Source organism: Hyla sarda, chromosome 7, assembly GCF_029499605.1.
Source record: "Hyla sarda isolate aHylSar1 chromosome 7, aHylSar1.hap1, whole genome shotgun sequence".
Classification (NCBI taxonomy): domain Eukaryota; kingdom Metazoa; phylum Chordata; class Amphibia; order Anura; family Hylidae; genus Hyla; species Hyla sarda.
Window position 1 is genome coordinate 106,425,922 of NC_079195.1, and position 25,862 is coordinate 106,451,783.

General features: G+C 42.3%; 1 protein-coding gene across 4 annotated transcripts in view; it reads right to left on the reverse strand.

The window, feature by feature from the left end:
- Positions 1-25,862, reverse strand: part of PDLIM1 (PDZ and LIM domain 1) — a 76,834-nt gene that overhangs the window by 13,174 nt on the left and 37,798 nt on the right. For 3 of the 4 annotated variants that reach the window (XM_056530329.1, XM_056530328.1, XM_056530330.1), the window contains exons 3-5: positions 21,608-21,692; positions 5,345-5,535; positions 1,461-1,612 (exon numbers count right to left, since the gene is read on the reverse strand). In XM_056530329.1, the coding sequence (XP_056386304.1) occupies positions 1,461-1,612; positions 5,345-5,535; positions 21,608-21,692 (428 nt within the window). Of the gene's footprint in view, positions 1-1,460; positions 1,613-3,436; positions 3,746-5,021; positions 5,093-5,344; positions 5,536-21,607; positions 21,693-25,862 lie in introns of all 4 variants that reach the window. The other variant, XM_056530331.1, reaches the window with a different exon arrangement.

Consider the following 25,862-nt stretch of genomic DNA (forward strand, 5'->3'; position numbering starts at 1 on the left):
GGACTCCAGACATACACCTAGGACTTGACTGCACTGTAGTTCAACAAAGACTTAGTCTCCAAAAAGAGTGAAGAGACTTCTCCCAGGGCTTATATAGGAGAGACTCTAGTGGGGTCCCATAGGTCACCCAGGGGACACTGCAGGGAGGCAGCCTGACAGGGTAGCAAGGGTATAGGAGTACAACTCCTGTATTGGGCCACCACAGCTACAACCAGGAGGAAACTTTCATAGCTGTCTAGATGTGGCAGGGTGGGATAGAGGAGTTGACTTTTGGGCCTACATGTTTGCATGGCAACATTGGCGAGTTATATTGTATGCTTTATTATACAAAAAGGTAGAGACACAAAAGTCAACACATTGTAGCTAATGTGGCCGACAGGAGCTTAGGTGAATAGTGGAAAAACATGAGATATTAGCAGGCAGGTATGGACACATCCAACTTGGCAACTAAATACTCGATTTGTCTGTCTGGGCTGTCCTGACCTTGAACCAGCGTAATAGCCAAGTCATATAGTTTATTGCAATCATGTTATTCTTCACTGACTCTAACAGTGACTTCTCTTACAAGTCTTATGTGTTTCATAGTTGTATCATGTGAAATGTCATGTGTTCTAGTTGTAATTCATGCCTAAAGGTATTATACACAATGATAAATCATTAAAATGATTCTTAATGTAAGTGGACAGAGAGGTTTGCAAACAATACACTCAACCTTTATCTTTTCTTCCTAAAAACAGCATCACTGCTGTCCATAGGCTGTGTCTGGTATTGTAACTTAACAACAAATAGTAACCCGGAATGGGTTAGGGTCAATTCAACATAACACCGTTGACCTAGGGACAAACCCTGAGTCACTAATACTAGATATGCCCCCTCTACATGTTTCGTTGCAGCAGCAACGTCTTCAGGAGGGAAATGGGCATCCATTGGATGCCCATTTCCCTCCTGAAGACGTTGCTGCTGCAACGAAACATGTAGAGGGGGCATACCTAGCTTTTACTAAACCTCCTGTGTGTCTCATTAACCAGTGATACTGCAGATCACTGGCTGTGACTAAATCACTAGGACAGCAATCAGCTTGTAGTTAACAATTTACACAGTTAATACACACAAGGAGGCCAAATTTTAACCTAATTGATCACAACATTATTATTTATTATTATCTTAATAAAAGTTAAGTTTTAGGGGGTAGGATTAACAAGGGTATTAGTGACTCAGGGTTTGTCCCTAGGTCAATGGTGTTATATATGGTATTGTAACTTAACACCATTGACCTGAATGAGATTGCACTACAATACCACACAGCCCATGGGCTTGAACGAAGCTGTTTCTCCTACAACCATAGGAAAAGAAATATAGGCCATGACATCAATTAGAAAATCTGTTAGAAGAAAAAAAAAAATTCTGGAAACTTTTAAGCCCATATTCAATCCGATTTCAGTAAAGTATCAGCCACTTACCATTTTCATCAGTTTCTAAAATTTCCTGCAAAACTAAGAAAGAAGCGGATTGTCTTGGTGGTTCACTGGCGTCTTGGTTCTCTTGCAACATCTTGTAAACTTCAGAATCTTTCTCGATATTCCGTATAGTGGCAGGCTGAGGTTGCTCAGCACTAAATGTGGCAGGAAAAAAAGGCAGAAGTGGATTAGTCTACACCCTGTGTTTGTCCCACTGTGTGGCAGGAGATTTGTAAGAAGGGATCTGCTTTTCTCCTCTGAAGCAGCGGCCATGGGCTGAGCTTTGCACTGGAGTTTAGACTTATTCAAGGAAATGGGCCGGAGCTGGAACACTAAAAACAACAGCCTCTGGACTGAGCGACACTGTTTATAGGGGGAAAAAAGCAGACCCCATCTTCTAATACCAGACAACTGCTTTAACATATCCGTACTAGTACCACAAGTAAAAAGAAATACACATGTACAAACACAAAACTCGAGAAAATTCAACATTGCATTTAGATGGTTGCATTACTTACCAGTAACTCAGTGCCCTGTAACATTCATTATGGGCCTCATTTTATTTAAAGGGTTACTGCACTGGCCAGTGTGGAACTAAATGTTCTGAACGCTGTTTTCGCGCTTCGGGGATCGGTCACACCTCCTTGTGGTGTCACAGCCACGCCCCCTCATTGCAAGTTTATGGGAGGTGGGGTGTCCTCTCCCATAGGCTTGCATTGAGGGGGCGTGGCCGTGATGTCAGGAGGGGGCATGGCTGCAGGAAAACATTTAGTTCCACACTGGCCAGTGGAGTACCCCTTTAAGGCGGTTTTGATCTTAAAATTGCCCCACACGTATTTTTCTACCCCTCTAGTGAACTAAACACTGTGACCATTGCATTTACTGTGAAAAAACAAGAAATGTTTTTAAAGCATGCACGCCAAGTGTTCTTGACCTGTAGAGAAGACTTTCCTTAGCCATGAATTATATCTTTAGCAATATACTGATAATTGAAAAAGATGGGTATCTGCATATATACACATAGCCCATCAATCACCAGTACTAAGGACAGTACACTACTTGCCTACTGTCTTCCTTGATAATTGCTGTTAGTCAAATGGTGCAACAATTTGTACCCTCCCCTTACCATGGTGCCCTTAAAGAGGATCTCTGGTTTATGCTGATGGGTTTGACACTGGTCTACATCAGCTGAATTGGTTATTGGTCTACCAGCTGGGTTACCCAGGCATCTAAAATTTCTTAATTTTTATAGGGCCCTCAGAGAAATATGAAAAACCTTATATGTGCAGATTACCACTTTACGAATTATTACGAATGTGTAGGTATGACCAATGAGGTCTCACTTTGTAAATGAAGCGTAAGAGGGTAAGCATGGCATGAATTTTTGGATATACTGAGCCCATGCATAGCTTTGTTCTAGTCGTGACTAAGTATTTCATATGAATTAAACCCTACTGCATAGATAAGCAGCATTGCCAAAATATAGACTCAATCCATAAAAGACCGCAAATGAGATGAATTGTTCTCCTCAACCGATAAAAGATGTGTAACCAAGTAGTGATTCAATAGGATAAATGGAACATTGGGAAATAGAATATATCAACCAAAAGTAGATGCTCTTGTAGAGCGGGGCCCTTTTTAAACCCCTTAGGTGTATATCAGATATGATTGGTCTTCAACTATTGATGGAATTCTTTCTTTCTTTCTTTATTTATTTTTTATCAAAAGGACAAAACTTGGAAAATGTTTAGGTCAAAAATCACTTGTGAGCAATAACATAACAATATGTTCTACATTATATTCATTGCATGCAGGCACATGACGTTCAAACCGAAAAGCCGTGTTCTGGATGAAAAGGATAAGGTGAGAGGAAGACGTATTACAGGGTGTTACAGTGAGATGCCAACTAAGAGGGAGGCGGAGCCAGTCCACATCACACATGCACAGTGCCAGGTAATTGTGCACACAGGCAATGTTACCTGGAGTAAGTTGGGTTAATAGAAGAGATCTGCCCCTGCAATGTGTCCATAATGTTTTCCTGGGAATAGAGCTGTAATGGGGAGTTAAACTGGATGTGGGTGACCTTGAGTCCAGGAACATCCACCTCCACGGGACTGTGGGGACAAATCTGTGCAGCTTGTTTTAACTGTTCGGGTACCACTCGCACTTGATTTGGGATAGAGGAGGTGCTGTGCCTCCTTTGCAAAGAGCCAGGGGAAGTACGTGACTGAAGAGGGTTAAAGACAGAAGCCAGGGGAGCTTTAAACATGGCAGAGGGAGAAATGGGACTAGAAACCAGTATAAGGTTAAAGATCGTAGATAGAGAGATGTTATGACAGACAACAAAAAAGGAAGGAAATGTCAAAGTTAATATTGTGTAAACGTTTGCACACAGCAATCACTATCCTATATAAAGTCTGTATATAAAACAACCCTCTAGGCTAATAAACTAGGATTTATGTTGTTACCGTATATACTCGAGTATAAGCCGAGTTTTTCAGCACGATTTTTTGTGCTGAAAACGCCCCCCCTCGGCTTACACTCGAGTGAACTCTCCGCCTGTCAATCCCTTTTCAGTGGTCTTCAACCTGCGGACCTCCAGATGTTGCAAAACTACAACTCCCAGCATGCGCAACGTTCCTGTGCATCGTCGTCAAGGCAACGTCACTAATCTGGGGGCCGGGCCCGAAGCGCGAAGAAGAGGGCCCCCCGGTGAAAATGGACAGCCCGCAACGACTAACCCTCCCCACCGGACGGTCCCTGCAGCATAGATGGCCCGGACCAGCTCACCCTTCCTTCCCACCGAGGGGAGGCGAGTACAAAACAAAAGGGGGGTCTGGATGATGACGAAGGCCGCAGTGGTCTTCAACCTGTGGACCTCCAGAGGTTTCAAAGCTACAACTCCCAGCATGCCCGGACAGCCGATGGCTGTCCGGGCATGCTGGGAGTTGTAGCTTTGCAACATCTGGAGGTCCGCAGGTTGAAGACCACCGATGAAGAGATTGACAGACTGTGATGATGAAGGGGAGGGGGGGGGGGATGATGACGGGGGTCTGGATGATTACATTGGGGGGATGATGTATTTCCCACCCTAGGCTTATAGTTGAGTCAATAACTTTTCCTGGGTTTTTGGGGGTGAAATTAGGGGCCTCGGCTTATATTCGGGTCGGCTTATACTCGAGTATATACGGTAATTAAGTTTATTAAACTATTAATAATGTATGCCATATTACATGACAATAGCAATGATGAGCAACTAATGTGACCTCATAGGACGATTGATGCCACTTATGCCAGTCACCAGTACATAAATATAATATTTAATCTAGTGGACTCTTCTCTACATATTAAGGGAGATGTGAAATCAGTTTACATGGCCATTGTTTCTCTTATGGAGAACTACTTTACTATATTTGACATTAAAATAAACTATAAGGATTAGTGACATCACAAGGGCACTATCCTTACAGACCGTTTCCTTACTATTCATTGGGATCATGGAAAGGTGGTATCCCTGTCTGACCTACTATAATCTAGGAGCAGACCGTTGTAAGGAGAAAGCACCTGATGGAGCCTGTAGGTGATTTTAGTGGCTGGTAAGTCATGCTGAAAGCACGTTGGAATTTGACAGGTCTCTGGTAAATGAAAAAACATATGGTTAGTTTCCCATCTGTCAATCATCTGTAGAATGCTTGTGAACAAAGAGGAAGAAAATGATTAGAATTAAATACAATTACACAGAATTTATAGGGTGACAATAAGAAGAATATTCTTTAAAAGTTGGTGGAATGTGAAATATCCCATAACAGAATGACAAGAAATGTATTACAATGACAAAAAGACCATATACAGTCCCATACACTATAGAATGTACAGGCCATACTTACACTTTAGTTGGCACTTGGGTAACAGAGGATTTTGTCTCCAAAGTGTTATTGAAGTTTTGGATGTTGTCAGAGGAATAGAGGCCGGCTGGGTTGTTGTACTGAGCAGTGATCACTTTGGGGGTGTTGGAAGCGGATGCGGCAGTGAACGGCAAAGCACTTCGATTGTGTGCACTTCCTATCTGTTTTATTTCCTGCATGCAAGGGGACCAGAAGGAAAATCAGAAGTGTCTCTAACATGCATGCGTGGAGGGACAAGACAGCCAGTATACATGCAATACTAAACATCATGACTCCACCTATCAGACCATGATGGAGCCTCCACTGGGCGAATAGAAACCTCCAAACCCATCACTTTAGCCCCTTAAGGACCAGGGTTTTTTCCGTTTTTGCACTTTCGTTTTTTGCTCCTTGCCTTTAAAAAATCATAACTCTTTAAATTTTGCACCTAAAAATCCATATGATTGCTTATTTTTTTGCGCCACCAATTCTACTTTGTAATGACATCAGTCATTTTACCCAAAAATCTAGGGTGAAACTGGAAAAAAAAATCATTGTGAGACAAAATTGAAAAAAAACGCTGTTTTGTAACTTTTGGAGGCTTCAGTTTCTACATAGTACATTTTTCGGTAAAAATGACACCTTCTCTTTATTCTGTAGGTCCATATGATTAAAATGATACCCTACTTATATAGGTTTGATTTTGTCGGACTTCTGGAAAAAATCATAACTTCATACAGGAAAATTAATACGTTTAAAATTGTCATCTTCTGACCCCTATAACTTTTTTATTTTTCCGCGTATGGGGCGGTTTGAGGGCTCATTTTTTGCGCCGTGATCTGAAGTTTTTAACGGTACCATTTTTGCATTGATAGGACTTATTGATCGGATAGATAGGACTTTTTATTCATTTTTTCATGATATAAAAAGTGACCAAAAATGCACTATTTTGGACTTTGGAATTTTTTTTTACACGTAAGCGATTGTCCGTGCGGTTTAATTAACTATATGTTTTTATAATTCGGACATTACCGCACGCAGTGATACCATACCATATATGTTTATTTTTATTTACACTTTTTTTTATGGAAAAAGGGGGGTGATTCAAACTTTTAATAGGGGAGGGGTTAAATGATCTTTATTCACTTTTTTTTTTTTCACTTTTTTTTTCACTTTTTTTTTTGCAGTGTTATAGCTCCCATAGAGACCTATAACACTGCACACACTGATCATCATTGATCACTGGTTTCTCATAGGAAACCAGTGATCGATGATTCTGCCGCTTGACTGCTCATGCCTGGATCTCAGGCACTGAGCAGTCATTCGGCGATCGGACAGCGAGGAGGCAGGTAGTGGCCCTCCCGCTGTCCTGTAAGCTGTTCGGGATGCCGCGATTTCACCACAGCTATCCCGAACAGCCCACTGAGCTAGCCGGCAGTTTTTACTTTCACTTTTATCCGCGTGGCTCAGCTTTCAGCACGCGGCTAAAGGGTTAATAGCGCGTGGCACCGCGATCAGTGCTGCGCGCTATTAGCGGCCGGGTCCCGGCTTCACTATGACGCTGGGCCCGCCGTGATATGATGCAGGGTCACCGTGGGACCCCGCTTTATATCACGGGAGCGGGACCAAGAACGTACTCATACGTTCTTGGTCCTTAAGGGGTTAAAATCAAATTTTGGACCATCAGTTTATTAACATTTTACTGCTAAAAGGGCCACTGGTGGGACTAGTCTTGTTCTAGGACACCTATAAAGGACAGTTTCTGTGTTATTGTAGGAATTTGGGGACAAACAATAACCAATCAGAATGCAGCCTTTGTCATCTGAGTAGCTCTGGTAATAAAGTCCCATCATTTAACTGGTTACTAATACTATCATGTCCTCTCTACTTATTACAAAACAAGGACAGATCTTGAACTTAGAGACCTACTAGGAGTTTACCTTTAAGTCATGTTGGCTTCAGTAGAGGACCTAACTATAGAACCATTTGGTTGTAGGTTTTATCTTTATAACATCATTTCTGTTTAAAAAAAAGTATGAAGTCTGTTTTTGACAAGGACTAGTGCCCTTTAAAGGGGATATGCAGGATTAGAAAAACAAAGCTTATTTCTTCTGTGCCAATTTCTTCCAAAAACAGTGTTACGCCTGTTCTCTGGTTGTATGTGGTATTGCAGTTTTATTAAATTGAATGGAGCCAATTAATAAATACCACACACAACCTGAGGACAGAGGTGGTTGCTGTTTGGGGAAGAAATTAACTCTGCTTTTTTATGCCCAGATAACCCCTTTAACATGTAACTGCTACACAGAGTTTATTGTCCATTGTAAGACAAACTTCTTAATCTCAATCATTAGATGCAAGATTCCCTACATACAAAATCTCATAAAGAGACTATTATAGGTTATACTAGTTAAAGACACCTTTGAAAAGCATATTTTTATTCTTTCTTGGTACTTAATATGCAAAAACATTTTTTTTCTATGGGTCTTTACTAAACAGTTTGCTTATGTTTGTTGATACAGCCTCTACGATGTGCTGTACGAGTTGTAATTTCTCTCTATACTGGTACACAGCCTATACGATTCCCCCCTGCCTTATATCTGCTCTACAGTCCTTCTCCAGCCTATGTGAGCTGTCCTTCAGGGTTTCTTTTAACCCTGTACACTCTTTAATCTTTCTCTATACAGTATAAACTAAATGGGAGGAACTTTTTTGAGCAACCACCCCTTCATATTTGCACTTAAATTTATACTTCTTTATGCTATCAATTGTGGCGGCCCAGTACGGGAGTTGTTACCCCGTACCCTTGCTGCCCTGTCAGACAGCCTCCCTGCAGTGTCCCCTGCATCTGTTCTACTGTAATTGTATATTATCCCCTATGTTTATTATCCTCTATATTAAAGCGTTTGATACTGTCCCTCATAGTCGTCTGACAGGTAAGTTAAGGTCGTTGGGTATGATCCATGAGCCAGTGTTCAATCCAGTTACAAACTAAAGTTTCCAAACCCAGAGAGTGGTGGTCAATGATTCGTACTCTGATTGGTCCCCGGTAATTAGTGGTGTACCCCAAGGTTCAGTACTGGGCCCGCTGTTGTTTAATTTATTTATCAATGATATAGAGGATGGTATTAACAGCTCTGTTTCTATCTTTGCAGATGACACCAAGCTTTGTAGCACGGTACAGTCTATAGAGGATGTGCATAAGTTACAAGATGACTTGGATAGACTAAGTGTCTGGGCATCCACTTGGCAAATGAGGTTCAATGTGGATAAATGTTAAGTTATGCATCTGGGTACTAATAACCTGCATGCATCGTATGTCTTAGGGGGGATTAAACTGTCAGAGTCACTGGTAGAGAAGGATCTGGGTGTACTTGTAGATCACAGACTACAGAATAGCATGCAATGTCAGGCTGCTGCTTCCAAAGCCGGCAGGATATTGTCATGTATCAAAAGAGGCATGGACTCAAGGGACAGGGACATAATACTCCCCCTTTATAAAGCATTGGTACGGCCTCACCTGGAATATGCTGTTCAGTTTTGGTCACCTGTCCATAAAAGGGACACTGCGGAGTTGGAAAGGGTGCAGAGACGCGCGACTAAACTAATATGGGGCATGGAACATCTTAGCTATGAGGAGCGATTAAAGGAGTTACAATTGTTTAGTCTTGAGAAGAGACGTTTAAGGGGGGATATGATAAACGTATATAAGTATATAAATGGCCCATACAAAAAATATGAGGAAAAACTGTTCCAGGTTAACCCCCCCCCAAAGGACGAGTGGGCACTTCCTCCGTCTGGAGAAGAAAAGGTTTAGTCTAAAGGGGCGACACGCCTTCTTTACCGTGAGGACTGAATTTATGGAACAGTCTACCTCAGGAACTGGTCACAGCAGGAACAATTAATAGCTTTAAAACAGGGTTAGATACATTCCTGGAACAAAATAACATTAATGCTTATGAAGAAATAAAACTACATCCCTTCCCCTTATCCCCTTACACCCTTCACTTCAATTCCCTGGTTGAACTTGATGGACGTATGTCTTTTTTCAACCATACTAACTATGTAACTATGTTATGTATATAAGAATGTTGTATCTTTAAGAAAGGTTAACATGTGATCACCAGTTGTCATGTGAGTTGTCATGTGATTGTTACCCAGGAGGTATCAGTGACCAGGTGACTTGAGAGTGACCAATGGGACCCCACCAGAGTCTCCCCCCATAAAAGCCCCGGGAGGAGTCTCCTCTCTCTCTCTCTCTCTCTCTCTCTTAGTTCCTGAGTCTTTGCTGAGGTGCAGTCGAGCCTAAGAGTGTGTCTGGAGTCATAGGAGCCTCAAGTCAAGTCTGCAGCCACAAGTTACATGTCTACAAGTAAGCTACAGTCACAGCTTAGTCTGTCTCCAGTCAAGTCAGTCACTGTCATCTATTGTCAAGTCAGAGTGGCCTGCACTAAGTTGTCCCAAACCACTGCAAGTCCCAGCAACCCCTTAAGGTCTCTGAAGTCACTGGTCACCTCCGTGGGCCTGACTACACTGTATAGACTGTACCATCTGTCACTCAAAGCTACCGTTGTCTGTAGCTTGGTGTTGGAGTCATTATTGCCCTCGTGCCTAGCCCAGCATCCAGCGGAATACCTTTGGGTGGTATTGAGGAAAAAACACGCCCTGGCATCATGAATACAAGGTGTTAATGCCATCTGCCCCTAGGGTAATTCCATCTGCCCTGCATCACACCCCATACCACACAATAAATAGTTATCTAAAAACTCAAAACATAGAAAAAACAATATACAGTATATGTACATTTATAATAAACTGCTCAACGTGTGGAAACATTTTCTTGGGTTTACTTCTATTAATACATTTCTAGTTTTCCTTAATGGCCAACAATTAGGAAAGAATAGTCAGGGCTGTGCAATAGTCTATATCATGTATAGGTGACAAATGTTTCTATCATGTATAGGTGACAGGAGGAGGGTGGACGCTGTGCAGTAATGTGGCATTTATCTCCTACTTCTATATATGTTATTATGGACCAAATGCTTCTTGGTTTAAAGTCATTTAAGGGATATTAGTTTCCAGAATATTTATTATTTGTATAATGTTGGTTAGAATATTAGTTCTTGAATAGTTATACAATTTTAAAATATTCTTTCCACAGAAATTCTCAAGATCTCTGCTTGCAGCCACTTAATACGCAACGTCATGGTTTACTTCAGATCACTGATAGCTGTGAGATAAACAAACTCTCTTATATGTGCAGCCAGCTTTACAGTTATAGTTATCAGAGCTGTGTCTTGTGTTTAGTCAAGCATCCTTATGCCCCTCACATGGCAAGAAGTAGCAAGCAAGCAGAGATCTTGAAAACACAAAGAATTGATACAGTATGTTAGAAATTTCTATAACTTATTACAACATAAATGGCCTAAAACTGTAATACCCCTTTAATTCAAAACCATCAGATAATAACCTACATGACTGCATTGAAGGTGTTAAATCAACTTCCTTGAAATCCATATCCCCTTGACATTCCATACCTATGAGGAAATGACGGCTCCAGTGCACGGAACAAAAGTCCTGTTCTATCTTGTGCCGGTTATCCCATTGTTATCACACCTAGCGCTGGCGGACACACCCTTACCATTACATCATGTCTCTCAGGAAACAGGTCAACAAATACAGCAAAAAATGACTAAACCTCAATCACAGCAACTATTAACACCGAGTGCACTGATATTTAATCTGACTCCGAATTTCACAGGAAATTACACAGCAATAAACTTTTAACTAACTCTCCAATTAAAAGGACTATTATTGTGTATAGTACAGTACTAGACATGAGATTTCTGAGCAATTTCAATAAAGGCTATGTGAGTTCTCTAGAATGGGCACAAAGTACCAATTTGTCAAGATGTTTGCAGACATTTAAAATTTTTATGAATATTGACTCATGTAAAAAGATCAGCCATTGAATGAGCAATTGCTGATCATTGAGATTGTGTTGGCCTAAAAGTCATTGTTAGTCGTCCACACATCCCCCTGTGTAAACAGGTTATAGGGCACATGGTAATATTGTTCGGTATACATGATTTGGTCAGTAACAGTATGAGGATAATATGTATGGTGATAATATTCCCCCTGGTATACTGGTATTATTGGTAATATTACTCAGTATACAGGATTTGGTCAGTAACAGTATGATGGTAATATGTAGGGTGATAATGTTCTTCCTTGTATACTGGTATTTAGGGCTGTAGCTAAAGATTAATTTTATCGATTAATAATCTAATTGTTGGTTAAGCCCTAACACCTGTCTCCGAAGCGTGCTCCCGATCATCTGTCAGTTCCTCCATTTTGACACCGGGCAGAGCTTCATGACGTCACCGCTGGTGGTACTCACAGTGAGGCCCAGCAGCGGTGATGTCAACAAGCTCCACCCGGTGTCAGAGAAAGTAACAAGTGATCAGGATACAGGATTTGATCAGTAACAGTATGATGGTAACATGCAAGTGAGAATATTCTTTGTTGTATACTGGTGTTATTGGTAATACAGTGGTCCCTCAACATATGATATTAATTGGTTCCAGGAGAACCATTATATGTTGAAACCATCATATGTCGAGTACATATGTCTATGTAAAAATGGTAATTGGTTCTGGGGCCTCGGAACCATTGTATGTTGAATACATATCTCTATGGGAAACTGCCAATTGGTTCTGGGATGACCATTGTATGTGGAGTGTATGGGGAGTGTTTAACAAACCAAGGTGCCTCCAGCTGTTGCACAACTACAACTCCCAGCATGCATGTACAGAATGTCCTCCATTACGATCCTGCCAACTACAGCTCTATAGGAAAGGAAGGGGAGGGCAGCCAGACGCTCATTGGATGCCTGCAGCAAGATGCTGCAGGCTATTGGCTATGGCTGCACTGGGGGGGGGGCTTACACGGAGCTCACAGTGGAAGCCTGAGTGAGTTAGCAGGACAGCATGTGAGTAACAGGAGGCAGAACGGGGCACACGGGCACATTAAACAACTATCGGTCAGTTGCTGAAGTTGTCAGCGCTGTCAGATAGCTGTTTGTACGATGGCCCCGACACACAGCAGCATCATATGTCGAGGCTGCCTTCAACATACGATGGGCTCTGAGAGGCCATCATATGTTGAAATGATCATATGTCGAGGCCATCATAAGTCGAGGGGTCACTGTATTAGTCTCAGTATATAGGATATGGTCAGTAACAGTATGATGGTAATATGCATGGTGAGAATATTCTTCCTTGTATACTGGTGTTATTAGTAATTTTGGTCTCAGTATACAGGATTTAGTCAGTAACAGTATGATGGTAATATGTATGGGGATAATATTCCTCCTTGTATACTGGTATTATTGGTCTAACTCAGTGATTCCCAACTGGGGTGCAGTTTGGCACTGCCCGGGGTGCCGCAGGATTCTGGCGTAAATTTTTTTTTTTTTAATTTCCCTCCTCGGTGCTGCAGGGGGAGGGAAGTTTGTGTGGTCTTTGCTGTGCGTCCCCCAGTGTCCCCCTCCCCCCCTGCAGGCCAGTAAGAGAGAGTGCACAGCCAGAGAGGGGAAGAACACAGAAGCTGCACCAGCACAGTGTAGTGACCCATGCCCCAGTGTCCCCCTCCCCCTGCGGTGCAGTGAATGAGTGCCTTGCCGGAGAGGGGAAGAACGGGGAAGAAAAATGGCTTGCTCAAGGTACTGTACCATGTCCATCCTCCCCACCCCCCCATGTCCATCCCACCCCCAGCCACCCACCCATTGACACCTTTGTGGATCCACCTTCACATAACCACACCCATGACAAAATGGGCTGCTTAGTCTTAAATGCCTGGGCCTATTATCAGTCCTAGTCCTGGCAACAGAGAGGCTGGAGACTACATGTACATAATGTGTTCATTAGAAGTAGAGTTATCCTCGAATGGCCTTGTCAGATGTATTATTAATGAGCTTACATAGGTTTGGAGTTAGACTAACCTAAATAGTAATGTATTTCTCTTGAACACCGTCCTGACTATGACCACCTCCTATGGCAGAGAGTTGCACAGTCTCACTGCTCTTAGGCTAAGCTTCTACTTTTTTTCTGGCAGTTTTTGAGCCAAAGCCAAAGTGTATTCAAAAGGAATAGGACATATAAAGGAAGGACTTACACTTCTCCTCCCTTATGGATCCACTTCTGACTTTGGCCAAGTGGAAACTTAGCCTTACAGTAAAGAACCCCTGTCTGTGCTGGTGTAGAAACCATCTTTCCTCAAGACGTAGAGGATGCCCCCTTCTTATAGCTTGAGATAGTAGGCCAATTTTAGCCACCAAAAGGTCACATACCATCTGCACTGACTGAATGTTTGTTTTTTAATCCTGTATTGTCAAGTAGACTATTTGGCAACAGAGAGGCTGGAGACTACATGTACATAATGTCACTTAAAATTTCTGACCATAGCAGATCCAGTTTTCTTGAGACCCTTGGTAGAACAAGCCATATCTGAAACTTCCCTACAGTGATTGCAAATTTACAAGATCTTTTCAGATTATTGAAAATAAAATTATTGACATCTGGGTTTTTCATTTGGCACAGATTGTTGGTTTCATTGCCGTCCTGTGTAAAACTATTTGGCCATGTTCACACCTTGGAATTTCTGTGCGGAATTCCGCATTGGAAATCTGCACGGAGATTCCGCTGAATTCAATGGGATTCTGCTGCACTGTGCACACAGTGGAATTTCTATGCCAGATGCTTCCGGCGCAGAAATTCTGATTTCTGTGGATGCAGATGAACATGTTCATTCTTTCTGCAGACTCCGCACGGACTGCATAGCTGTCTATAAGATGGCGCATTCCTGTGCGGTCCTAGCACCGGCGTGTTTATGCCAGCGCCCGCAGTTTGCAGATTGTCCGCATGGAGATTTTCCGGGTGCACATTCTGTAGCGTGAACATAGCCTTTGAGTTACCTTAAGAATTAACAGACAACAAAGCGCAGAGATAAATGACAAATTCTGAGCAGATGTAATTTTCTCCGTATGTTCTCCATATGTACTGACATTTTATGTAATGTGTTCATTAGAAGTAGAGTTATCCTCGAATGGCCTTGTCACATAGATTATTAATGAGCTTACATAGGTTTGGAGTTAGACTAACCTAAATAGTAATTTATTTCTCTTGAACACCGTCCAGATTACGTCAGTTTCCTACACAAGCCTGAAAGAATAACTTCTTTACAAATTACCTAGAAGTGCCTCTTCTACAGAATGAAAATAGAGACACAGCCCAAGTTGATGGAGATTTCAACATTTTGGGTGACAAATTGCCAACTAGAGATTGGGTCAATCGAGCTAGAAAACATGTGACAATCATTGGACTAATGGCTGAAAGACCCAAAATGATTCTTATTTTTTTCTTTAATCGTTTTAGTTTTTTTTTTATATTGTGTTTAGCAGTGTCTGCTTAATGTATGTGCACGGTAAGCTCCTAATACATATTTCAAAACTATTCTAACAGGCAAAAGGAGTGTGTTTTCATGGTCTGTCAGGCCAGTACTATTTAGAGATACAATGTTTTACTACATGGAATAGTGCAGAAGACTGTGCTATTAAATATATAGTTTGTTTGTTACATTGTGTGGTAGCGGGGTGTGATGAGGGCAGATGTTACCCTAGGGATAAATGGCATTAACGTGACGCCAGGGTGTGCTTTAGCCTAAAATCACCCGAAGGTATACATCTGGATCCTGGGCTAGGCATGGGGGCAATAAAGACTCCTGACGCCAAGTTACGGATAACGGTAGCTTTACTGAGGGTAGACAGTTGGTAAAATCTATACAGTTCAGCCAGAGCCCAAAGAGGTGACCAATGATACAGAGACCTTAAGGGCTTGCTGGGACTTGTAGTAGGACTGGACAATTGCAGACAACGCTGACTTGACAGATGACAGGGACTGACTTGTCTTGGCTCTTAAAGCTGTGACTTTAGCTTACTTGAAGTGATGGTGGCTGCAGGACTTGACTTTGAGGTCTCCAACACTCTGGACACACACACTAAGCACGACTGCACTGGACCTCAGCAGTAAGCAAGAGCTAAGAGAAAAGGGGAGAAGCTCCACACAGGGCTTATATGGAGGAGACTAGCAGGGAGCCCATAGGTCACTCTCCTGGGTAACAATCACATGACATAACTCTTAACCCCTTAAGGACGGAGCCCATTTTCACCTCTAGGACGAAGCCCTTTTTTTGCAAATCTGACCACTGTCACTTTAAACATTAATAACTCTGGAATGCTTTTAGTTATCATTCTGATTCTGAGACTGTTTTTTCGTGACATATTCTACTTTAACTTAGTGGTAAAATTTTGTGGTAACTTGCATCCTTTCTTGGTGAAAAATTCCAAAATTTGATGAAAAAATAAAAAAAAAATTTCATTTTTCTAACTTTGAAGCTCTCTGCTTGTAAGGAAAATGGATATTCCAAATATTTTTTTTTGGGATTCACATATACAATATGTCTACTTTATGTTTGCATCATAAAAGTGACGAGTTTTTACTTTTGGAAGACACCAGAGGGCTTCAAAGTTCAGCAGCAATTTTCCAATTTTTCACAAAATTTTCAAACTCGCAATTTTTCAGGGACCAGTTCAGGTTTGAAGTGGATTTGAAGGGTCTTCATATTAGAAATACCCCATAAATGACCCTATTATAAAAACTGCACCCCCAGAAGTATTCAAAATGACATTCAGTAAATGTTTTAACCCTTTAGGTGTTTCACAGGAAAAGCAGCAAAGTGAAGGAGAAAATTCAAAATCTTCATTTTTTACACTCGCATGTTCTTGTAGACCCAATTTTTGAATTTTTACAAGGGGTAAAAGGAGAAAATGTATACTTATATTTGTAGCCCTATTTCTCCCGAGTAAGCACATACCTCATATGTCTATGTAAAGTGTTCGGCGGGCGCAGTAGAGGGCTCAGAAGCGAAGGAGCGACAAGGGGATTTTAGAGAGTACGTTTTTCTGAAATGGTTTTTGGGGGGCATGTCACCTTTAGGAAGCCCCTATGGTGCCAGAACAGCAAAAAAAAAACACATGGCATACCATTTTGGAAACTAGACCCCTTGAGGAACGTAACAAGGAATTAAGTGAGCCTTAATACCCCACAGGTGTTTCACGACTTTTGCATATGTAAAAAAAAAATAAAAAATTTCACTAAAATGTGGGTTTCGCCCCCAAATTTCACATTTTTGCAAGGGTTAATAGCAGAAAAGACCCCCCAAAATTTGTAACCCCATCTCTTCTGAGTATGGAGGTACCCCATAAGTGGACCTGAAGTGCACTACGGGCGAACTAGAATGCTCAGAAGGGAAGGCGTCATATTTGGCTTTTTGAGAGCAAATTTTGCTCGGGGGGCATGTCGCATTTAGGAAGCCCCTATGGTGCCAGAACAGCAAAATAACCCCCACATGGCATACCATTTTGGAAACTAGACCCCTCACAGAATGTAATGAGGGGTACAGTGAGCATTTACCCCCCACTGGTGTCTGACAGATCTTTGGAACAGTGGGCTGTGCAAAATTTTTCATTTTCACGGACCACTGTTCCAAAGATCCGTCAGACACCTGTGGGGTGTAAATTCTCACTGCACCCCTCATTACATTCCGTGAGGGGTGTAGTTTCCGAAATGGGGTCACATGTGGGTGTTTTTTTTTTTTTTTTGCGTTTGTCAGAACCGCTGTAACAATCAGCCACCTCTGTGCAAATCACCTCAAATGTACCTGCGCACTCTCCCTTCTGGGCCTTGTTGTGCGCCCCCAGAGAAATTTGCGCCCACATATGGGATATCTCCGTACTCGGGAGAAATTGTGTTACAAATTTTGGGGGGCGTTTTTCCCTTTTACCTCTTGTGAAAATGAAAAGTATAGGGCAACACCAGCATGTTAGTGTAAAATTTTTTATTTTTTTACACTAACATGCTGGTGTAGACCCCAACTGTTCCTTTTCATAAGGGGTAAAAGGAGAAAAAGCCCCCAAAAATTTGTTAGGCAATTTCTCCCGAGTTCGGCGATACCCCATATGTGACCCTATTCTGTTGCCTTGAAATACGACAGGGCTCCAAAGTGAGAGCGCCATGTGCATTTGAGGCATGAATTAGGGACTTGCATAGGGGTGGACATAGGGGTATTCTACGCCAGTGATTCCCAAACAGGGCGCCTCCAGCTGTTGCTAAACTCCCAGCATGCTTGGACAGTCAATTGCTGTCCAGAAATGCTGGGAGTTTTTGTTTTGCAACAGCTTGAGGCTCCATCTTAGAAACACTGCCGTACAATACGTTTTTAATTTTTATTGGAGAAGGGGGGTGGGGGGGGGCAGTGTACGTGTGTATATGTAGTGTTTTACTCTTTATTTTATGTTAGTGTAGTGTAGTGTTTTTAGGTTACATTCACACTGGCGGCGGATTACACTGAGTCTCCCGCTAGGAGTTTGAGCTGCGGCGGAAAATTTGCCGCATCTCAAATTTGCAGCGGGGAACTCACTGTAATCTGCCGCCAGTTTGAATATTGCCTGTACATTCACATGGGAGGGGGGTCAAAACTACAACTCCCAGCATGCACTGACAGACCATGCATGCTGGGAGTTGTAGTTTTGCAACAGCTGGAGGCACACTGGCTGGAAAACCTTGAGTTAGGTTCTATGACCTAACTCAGTATTTTCCAACCAGTGTGCCTCCAACTGTTGCAAAACTGCAACTCCCAGCATGTACTGATTGCGGAAGGGCATGCTGGGAGATGTAGTTATGCAATGGCTGGAGGCACGCAAGTACAACTCCCAGCATGCCAAGACAGCCTTATGCTGTTCCTGAATGCTGGGAGTTGTAGTTTTGCAAGATTTAGAGGGGTTCAAGTTGTAAATCACTGTCCAGTGGTCTCAAAACCGTGGCCCTCCAGATGTTGCAAAACTACAACTCTCAGCATGCCCAGCCAGCAAACTGCTGTCTGGGCATGCTGAGAGTTGTAGTTTTGCAACATCTGGAGGGCTACAGTTTGAGACCACTTAGTGATCTACAACCTGAACCCCTCTAAATATTGCAAAACTACAAGTCCCAGCATGCCCACACAGCAAACAGCTGTCTGGGCATGCTGGGAGTTGTAGTTTTGCAACATCTGGAGGGCCACGGTTTAGAGACCACTGTAAACTGTGGCCCTCCGAATGTTGCTAGGCAACAACTCACCTAGCAGGACCCGGAAGCCGCCGCCGCCGCACGTGGGGGATCCCCGCATGGAGGATCGCGATCCGGGATCCAGGTAGGGACCTTCGGCGCCGACCCTCCCTGGACGGTTCCCCCGTTTTGCCTGGACACCGATAGGTGGGCAAAGCGGGGGAACCGAACTTTAACCCCCCCTCCCCCGGTCTGCTATCGGTCGGTCGCTCGGCCGACCAATAGCAGGGATAGGAGGGGTGTCTCGGACACCTACGATCCCTCTTATTTTCTGGGTCACCGGGTCACCAGTGACCCGTATGGCCCGGAATCGCGCAGATCGCAGGTCTGAATTGACTTGCGATTTGCGCGCATCGTGGTCATGGGGGGGTCTCAGGACCCCCCTCGGCGATGTGCCGGGATGCCTGCTGTTAGATAACAGCAGTCATCCCGGTCCGATCACCTCTACTGGTGACGCGGCGCTCCCGGAACCCCGCGACGTACATGTACGTCGCCGCGCGCCAAGTGACACTTCGCGGCGCCGTACATGTACGTCGCTCGTCGTGAAGGGGTTAAAGATACAACACATTTTATAATAAAATACACTGCAGAACATATGTACAGGGGGGGGGGGGGGGGGGAACAGGTGCAAGGGGCCCTGGGGACACTGAAAGGGGCTGCCTGACAGGTCAGCAAGGGTATGGGGCAACATCTCCCTTACTGGGCCACCACAATTGTATGAGTGGCAGAAACATTTACTGCAATGAGGATTGTTAACACAGCCCATTTCTGATGCTTCCCAATTTAAATAATCTTAACTAGATAAACCAATAGACTGAACATTAAAGTGAACATCCTACAGGTTTATCCAGCAATAGAAAAACAAAGCTAATTTCTTCCAAAAACAGCACCACACATGTCCTCAGGTTGTGTGTGGTATTACACTTTGGCTACAATCCCTTCAATGGAACTGAACTACAAAACCACACCCGACCTGCAGACAATTGTGGTGCTGTTTTTAAAAGAAATCCATTCTGTTTTTCTATTTCTGGATAACCCCTTTAACATTTAATAAAATATGCAGCCCTCTTTACAATAGCTAAATGGCAGATAAAAAATCTACTTTCCTGTTCAACCACAATGCAAACAGCCCACTGTCTTTTCAGGACAACATATTTTATGGAATATTTATTGAATTATAGGCTGACAGATCGTTTTCCCCTCAACATTATTGTCATCAGCAGAAATAAATGGCGTCTGGCATTTGTACATATGGTAATCCTATGACCTGTACATGATATTGCAGCTCATCCCTTTCACTAGACATGAATAAGATAAAGTTAAAGCACTTGTGGTGAGAAAGCTAGCGCCAATTCCATACAGAGTAATTTTCAGTGCATTCAGCATATTTAATTTAAGGTGGGATTTATTCAGCTTCTTTGTGAAAGGGGATTTTTATAGTGATGAGGTGATAAAATAATACATGCCAGCATCCATTCCTAACATGCAGAGAAAATGCATTCCTTATTAGTATGTATGATATTTCTATTTCTTCCCACTGTAATCACGATCATACAGGTTTGTAAGACAATAGTCATATTAGGTGTAAGCATTTGAGTTATAGGGTTATCCGAAAAGAGCTCAGTTAGTCAGTTTAAGGGTCTATTCACATGGCAGAATTTCTGCTCAAATTAAAGCCCATACACTTCTATGGGATTCCACACTCCCATTCACCCTTATGAATTTCCGCAAGCGGAAATTCATAAGTGTGAATGGGAGTGTGGAATCCCATAGAAGTGTATGGGCTTTAAAGGGGTATTCCAGGAAAAAACTTAGATATATATATCTCTATCTCAACTGGCTCCAGAAAGTTAAACAGATTTGTAAATGACTTCTATTAAAAAATCTTAATCCTTCCAATAACTATCAGCTGCTGAAGTGGAGTTCTTTTCTTCTATCAGGCAACAGTGCTCTCTGCTGACATCTCTGCTTGTCTCGGGAGCTGCACAGAGTAGAAGAAGTTTGCTATGAGGATTTGCTTCTACTCTGGACAGTTCCCGAGACAGGTGTCATCAGAGAGCACTTAGACAGAAAAGAACAACTCAACTTCAGCAGCTCATAAGTACTGAAAGGATTAAGATTTTTTAATAGAAGTTATTTACAAATCTGTTTAACTATATATAAAAGGTTTTTCCCTGGATAACCCCTTTAATTTGAGGAGATATTCTGCAAGCAGAAATTCTGCCGTGTGAATAGACCCTAAGGCCTCATGCACTTGGTAGTGTTACAAATCCCTGTACTAATGTTAACCATATGGACACCAAAAGGTCCTACAATTTTATATGGGGCACAAAGCATTCTGTAAGAATTTTGGAAGTATTTTCCCCAGAGGCATTGGTGTCACACAAAAGGCACCATAAGGTGGAGTAGAGTGCTTAGTGGTCCATATTACAAATCCATTGGGTCTTTATATACGGATATTTTGGATACATGCATTCATGCATATTGGCATGTACATAGGCCCAAAAAGTGTTCTCCAGTATTAGAAAACAAGGGTAAAGAGAGATATAAATCAAGTCTTTTGGGGTCTATGGTACATTGGTGTAAAATATCCTCTCCCCATAGTAGATGAGAACATAGTTTACACTATACTAAGTCACAGCTGTGCTTTATATACACAATGAATTAGGCTGGAAAATATACAATAGATACCAAACAGCATGACGCACAGCTACACGGAAATGTCTATACATCATCTCAAGTGGAGAGTCAATCATCCTCAGCAAACAGAAATATCTGGATAGTAACATAAGAGGAATTATAATACTGTTTGCAATGGGTTTCAGACACCTCTTGCAGTGTATTATTATAGCAGACAAGCAGAAAATGTATCTTATTTACCTAAAGGATTGGGTTCATTTACTGCACAAGTACAAGCAACCAACCAGACCCCCCCACCCCCCACCCAAATGAATGTTAGACTATAAATCCCATCATGCAGTTGTCCTGTCACTGTGAGCGTCGCCTGAAATTTGCCTCAAAATGGTTAAAAAATACAATGCTATACCTGAGGATTTTCTGCCAAATTCATCTTATATGGGTGTGCTTTGCCTTCATCCGTTACAAGAGGTGACCATATTTTAGACTCAACCCTAGAAGAAAGCAGAAGAAATTCAGATTAGTTTGGCTATGTTTATCCACCTCGTTTTGTGCATTTGCTGCCAGTACATGTCGCCATCCGGTCAGACAGGTATATTGAGCATACTGCAACGTATTCCCAGCAGGCTCTTTACATTTAAAAAGGGTTCTCTGGTGAAAAACTAGTTTTTTTTTTGGTCAACTGGTGCCAGAAAGTTAAACAGATTTGTAAATTACTTCTATTTCATAATCTTAATACTTCCAGTACTCATCAGCTGCTGTATGCTCCACAGGAAGTTGTGAAGTTCTTTTCAGTCTGACCACAGTGTTCTCTGCTGACACCTCTACCCATGTCCGGAACCATCCAGAACAGGACTAAATCTCCATAGCAAACCTCTCCTGCTCTGGACAGTCCCTGACACGGACAGAGGTGTCAGCAGAGAGCACTGTGGTCAGACTGGAAACAACAAAAGTTGTACAATGTGTAGTTGAGGCTTGTTAAAATCTTATCCTCTCTGCTAGCACTTTAATATGCTGTGGATTTTAACTAGCAAAATCCAGATAGAAGATCCACAGGGGACCAGCCTCATGTGAATATACCCTGAGGCTTGGTTCATACTATGGAATTTGTAAGTGAAATTCCTGTTTGAAATTCCACTAAGAAATTCCGATGCAGCAGAATCCCATTGCCGTCAATGGGATTCTGCTGCATGGTGCACATTACGGAATTTCACAGGCGGAAAGAATTAATCTTCTGACAGATTAAAGGGTTACTCTGCCCCTAGCATCTTGTCCCCTAAGTCTTGCTGCTGGGGACGCCGGGATCTCCGCTATCATTACTGCACAGAGCAAAATCGCTCTGTGCGTAATGACGGGCAATACAGGGGCCGGAGCATTGTGGCATTGTGGCCCGCCCCCTTAATGCAAGTCTATGGGAGGGGGTGTGAAGGCCATAACGCCCCCTTCCCATAGACTTGTATTGAGGGGGTGGAGCCGTGACATCACAATGCTCTGGCCCCTGTATTGCCCGTCGTTACGCACAGAGCGAGTTAGCTCTGTATAGTAATGATAGCGGGGTGCTGCAGCGGAGATCCCGGCGTCCCCAGCAGCGGGACTCCTGCGATCTGACATCTTGTCCCCTATCCTTTGGATAGGGGATAAGATTCTAGAGGCAGAGTACTCCTTTAAGCCGGCGCAGGCCGCTCTCGGAATCTTTGGCCAAGATTTTTCTGCCTGGAGATTCCGCAGGCATGCTCTAATAGGTTGATACAGATTTCTGTACTAGATTTCATACAGGCTATGTTTTTTTTACCCGGTCACTCCTTCAAACGGGCCAAAACAATTGGTCTGTATGAAATCTAGTACAGAAATGTGTATCAACCTATAAGAGCATGCCTGCGGAATCTCAAGGGTGAAAAACCTCGGCCAAAGATTCTGAGAGCGGCCTGCGGAATCTCAATGGGTAGCAAAATCAGCTGCAGAAAATACGCAGCAAGATACATTATATTTGGAAGCTGGAGAGCTACACCAGTCCATGTGTTCACATCTTTATATGGAGTTTTACCGTACAGGTTTAAATTCTGAGAGTTAATGCTAGTTTATTTTTCGCTAGAATTCCTCCCAGGAATGACCAATGGGATGGGAAATACCAATGTGAACATTCAAAAAATAATCCAGTGTGATAAATGACAGGATGTTTCTGAATCTAAAAGAAAACATATTACTCAGTATAACTGCTTATTTATAACCAAAATTCTATGCCAAGTAATAAACAGACACTATCCAAAATTCCATGAGAAAAATAAATCTTACATTTTTTTAACCCCTTAAAGATACAGACCATTTTGGCCTTGTTGCCAATTTAAACTTTTTGCAATTTTGTTCTTTCCATCTCGCCTTTTAAGAGACCATAACTTTTGTTTTATTTTTTATCCACAGAGCTATGTTAAGGCTTTTTTTATATAGGTATTTTTTGCATGACTAATTGTACTTTGTAATGCCTTCTTTCATTTAAAGGTAAAATGGACGTTGCAAAAAACAAAAACAAACGTGTGTGTTGTGTGGGGGATTGAAAAGAAATAAATCAATTTTGAAACTTTAGGGGTGTTTTGTTTTCACGCAGTGTACTTTAATTTATTTAATTATGTGCCAATATGATTAATATTGTTTATATAACAATGATTCTGAAATTTCTTTTGTTTTTGTTGATAAAATATATATTGGAAAAACAAATTACATTTTTTACATGCTTTTCTTTTATTGTAACAAAATAAGTAAAACTGTAAAAAAATAAGTATGCTTAATAGAATGCCCCATTCTGACCTCAATGACTATTTTTCTATATACAAGGGACAGTATATATGTGTATATGTGGAATTTTGATATCTTTTTTTTATTCAGTGGCCAGGGTGTATATTAACGCTCTGCATCCTATAGGACAGGCATAGGCAACCTTTGGCACTGCTGATGTTTTGGATTACATCTCCCATGATGCTCTTATAGCCAAAATGCTACATAAGCCTCATGGGAGATGTCGTCCAAAACATCTACAGTGCCAAAGGTTGCCTATGCCTGCTCTAGGGGTTAAAGCCTGTGCAAGGGAGAATAAAAAAAAAAAAAATCAAAGCCTGGAAAAATCAGCTAATAATATTGAATATATATGACAAAAAAAAAATGCAAAAAAAATATTAATATATAGATAGCTACAAAGACATGAACATTTGAAAAACTGGAGTAGTCCTGTTGTATAACATTTTTAACCAACAAACCAGTACAAAATAAATTAATTAATAAAATAGTCCTGCTGGCAATGGTTCATAGTTGCTTACAAAGTTCATGCAGGCCACAACATGATGTGCCCATATTGTGATATTCCATTCATGTAGTCATATTCATTGTGAATTAAAGTGGTACTCCGGTGCTAAACATCATATCCCCTATCAAAAGGATAGGGGATAAGATGATAGATCGCTGGGATCCCGCTGCTGGGGACCCCCGCGATCTCTCCTGCAGCACCCCTGTTTTTCAGCTGCACTTAGCGAGGATCGCTCTGTGGCTGGCTGATGACGGGCGGTGCAGGGGACGGAGTATCCTGGTGTCACGGCTCCGCCCCCTCGTGATGCCATGCCCCACCCCCTCATTGCAAGTCTATGGAAGGGTGCGTGGCAGCCATCATGCCCTCTCCCATAGACTGCACCGCCCATCATCAGCCACAGAGTGATCCTCGCTCTGTGCAGCGGAAAATCAGGGGTGCTGCAGGAGAGATCGCTGGGGGTCCCCAGCGGCGTGATCCCCGCGATCTAACATCTTATCCCCTATCCTAGTAAATGACCTGTAGAGAGCTGGGACCAAAGTAACAAAAGCTACCATCAGTAACACACTACGCCACCAGGGACTCAAATCATGCAGTGCCAGACGTGTCCCCCTGCTTAAGCCAGTACATGTCTGGGCCCGTCTGAAGTTTGCTAGAGAGCATTTGGATGTCCAGAAGAGGATTGGGAGAATGTCATATGGTCAGATGAAACCCAAGGAAAACTTTTTGTTAAAAACTCAAATCGTCATGTTTAGAGGAGAAAGAATGCCGAGTTGCATCCAAAGAACACCATACCTACTGTTTTTCTGCAAAGAGACCAGGATGACTGATCCATGTAAAGGAAAGAATGAATGAGGCCATATATCGTGAGATTTTGAGTGAAAACCTCCTTCCATCAGCAAGGGCATTGAAGATGAAACGTGGCTTGGTCTTACAGCATGACAATGATACCAAACACACTGCCCGGGCAATGAAGGAGTGGCTTCGTAAGAAGCATTTCAAAGTCCTGGAGTGGCCTAGCCAGTCTCCAGATCTCAACCTCATAGAGAAAACCATTGGAGGGAGTTGAAAGTCCGTTTTGCCAAGCGACAGCCCCAAAATATCACTGCTCTAGTGGAGATCTGCATGGAGGAATGGGCCAAAATACCAGCAACAGTGTGTGAAAACCTCGTGAAGACTTACAGAAAATGTTTGACCTCTGTCATTGCCAACAAAGGGTATATAACAAAGTATTGAGATGAACTTTTGATATTGACCAAATACTTATTTTTTGCACCATAATTTGCAAATTTTTAAAAAAAATAGACAATGATTTTATGGATTTTTTTTCTCATTATGTCTCTCACAGTTGAGGTATACCTATGATGAAAAT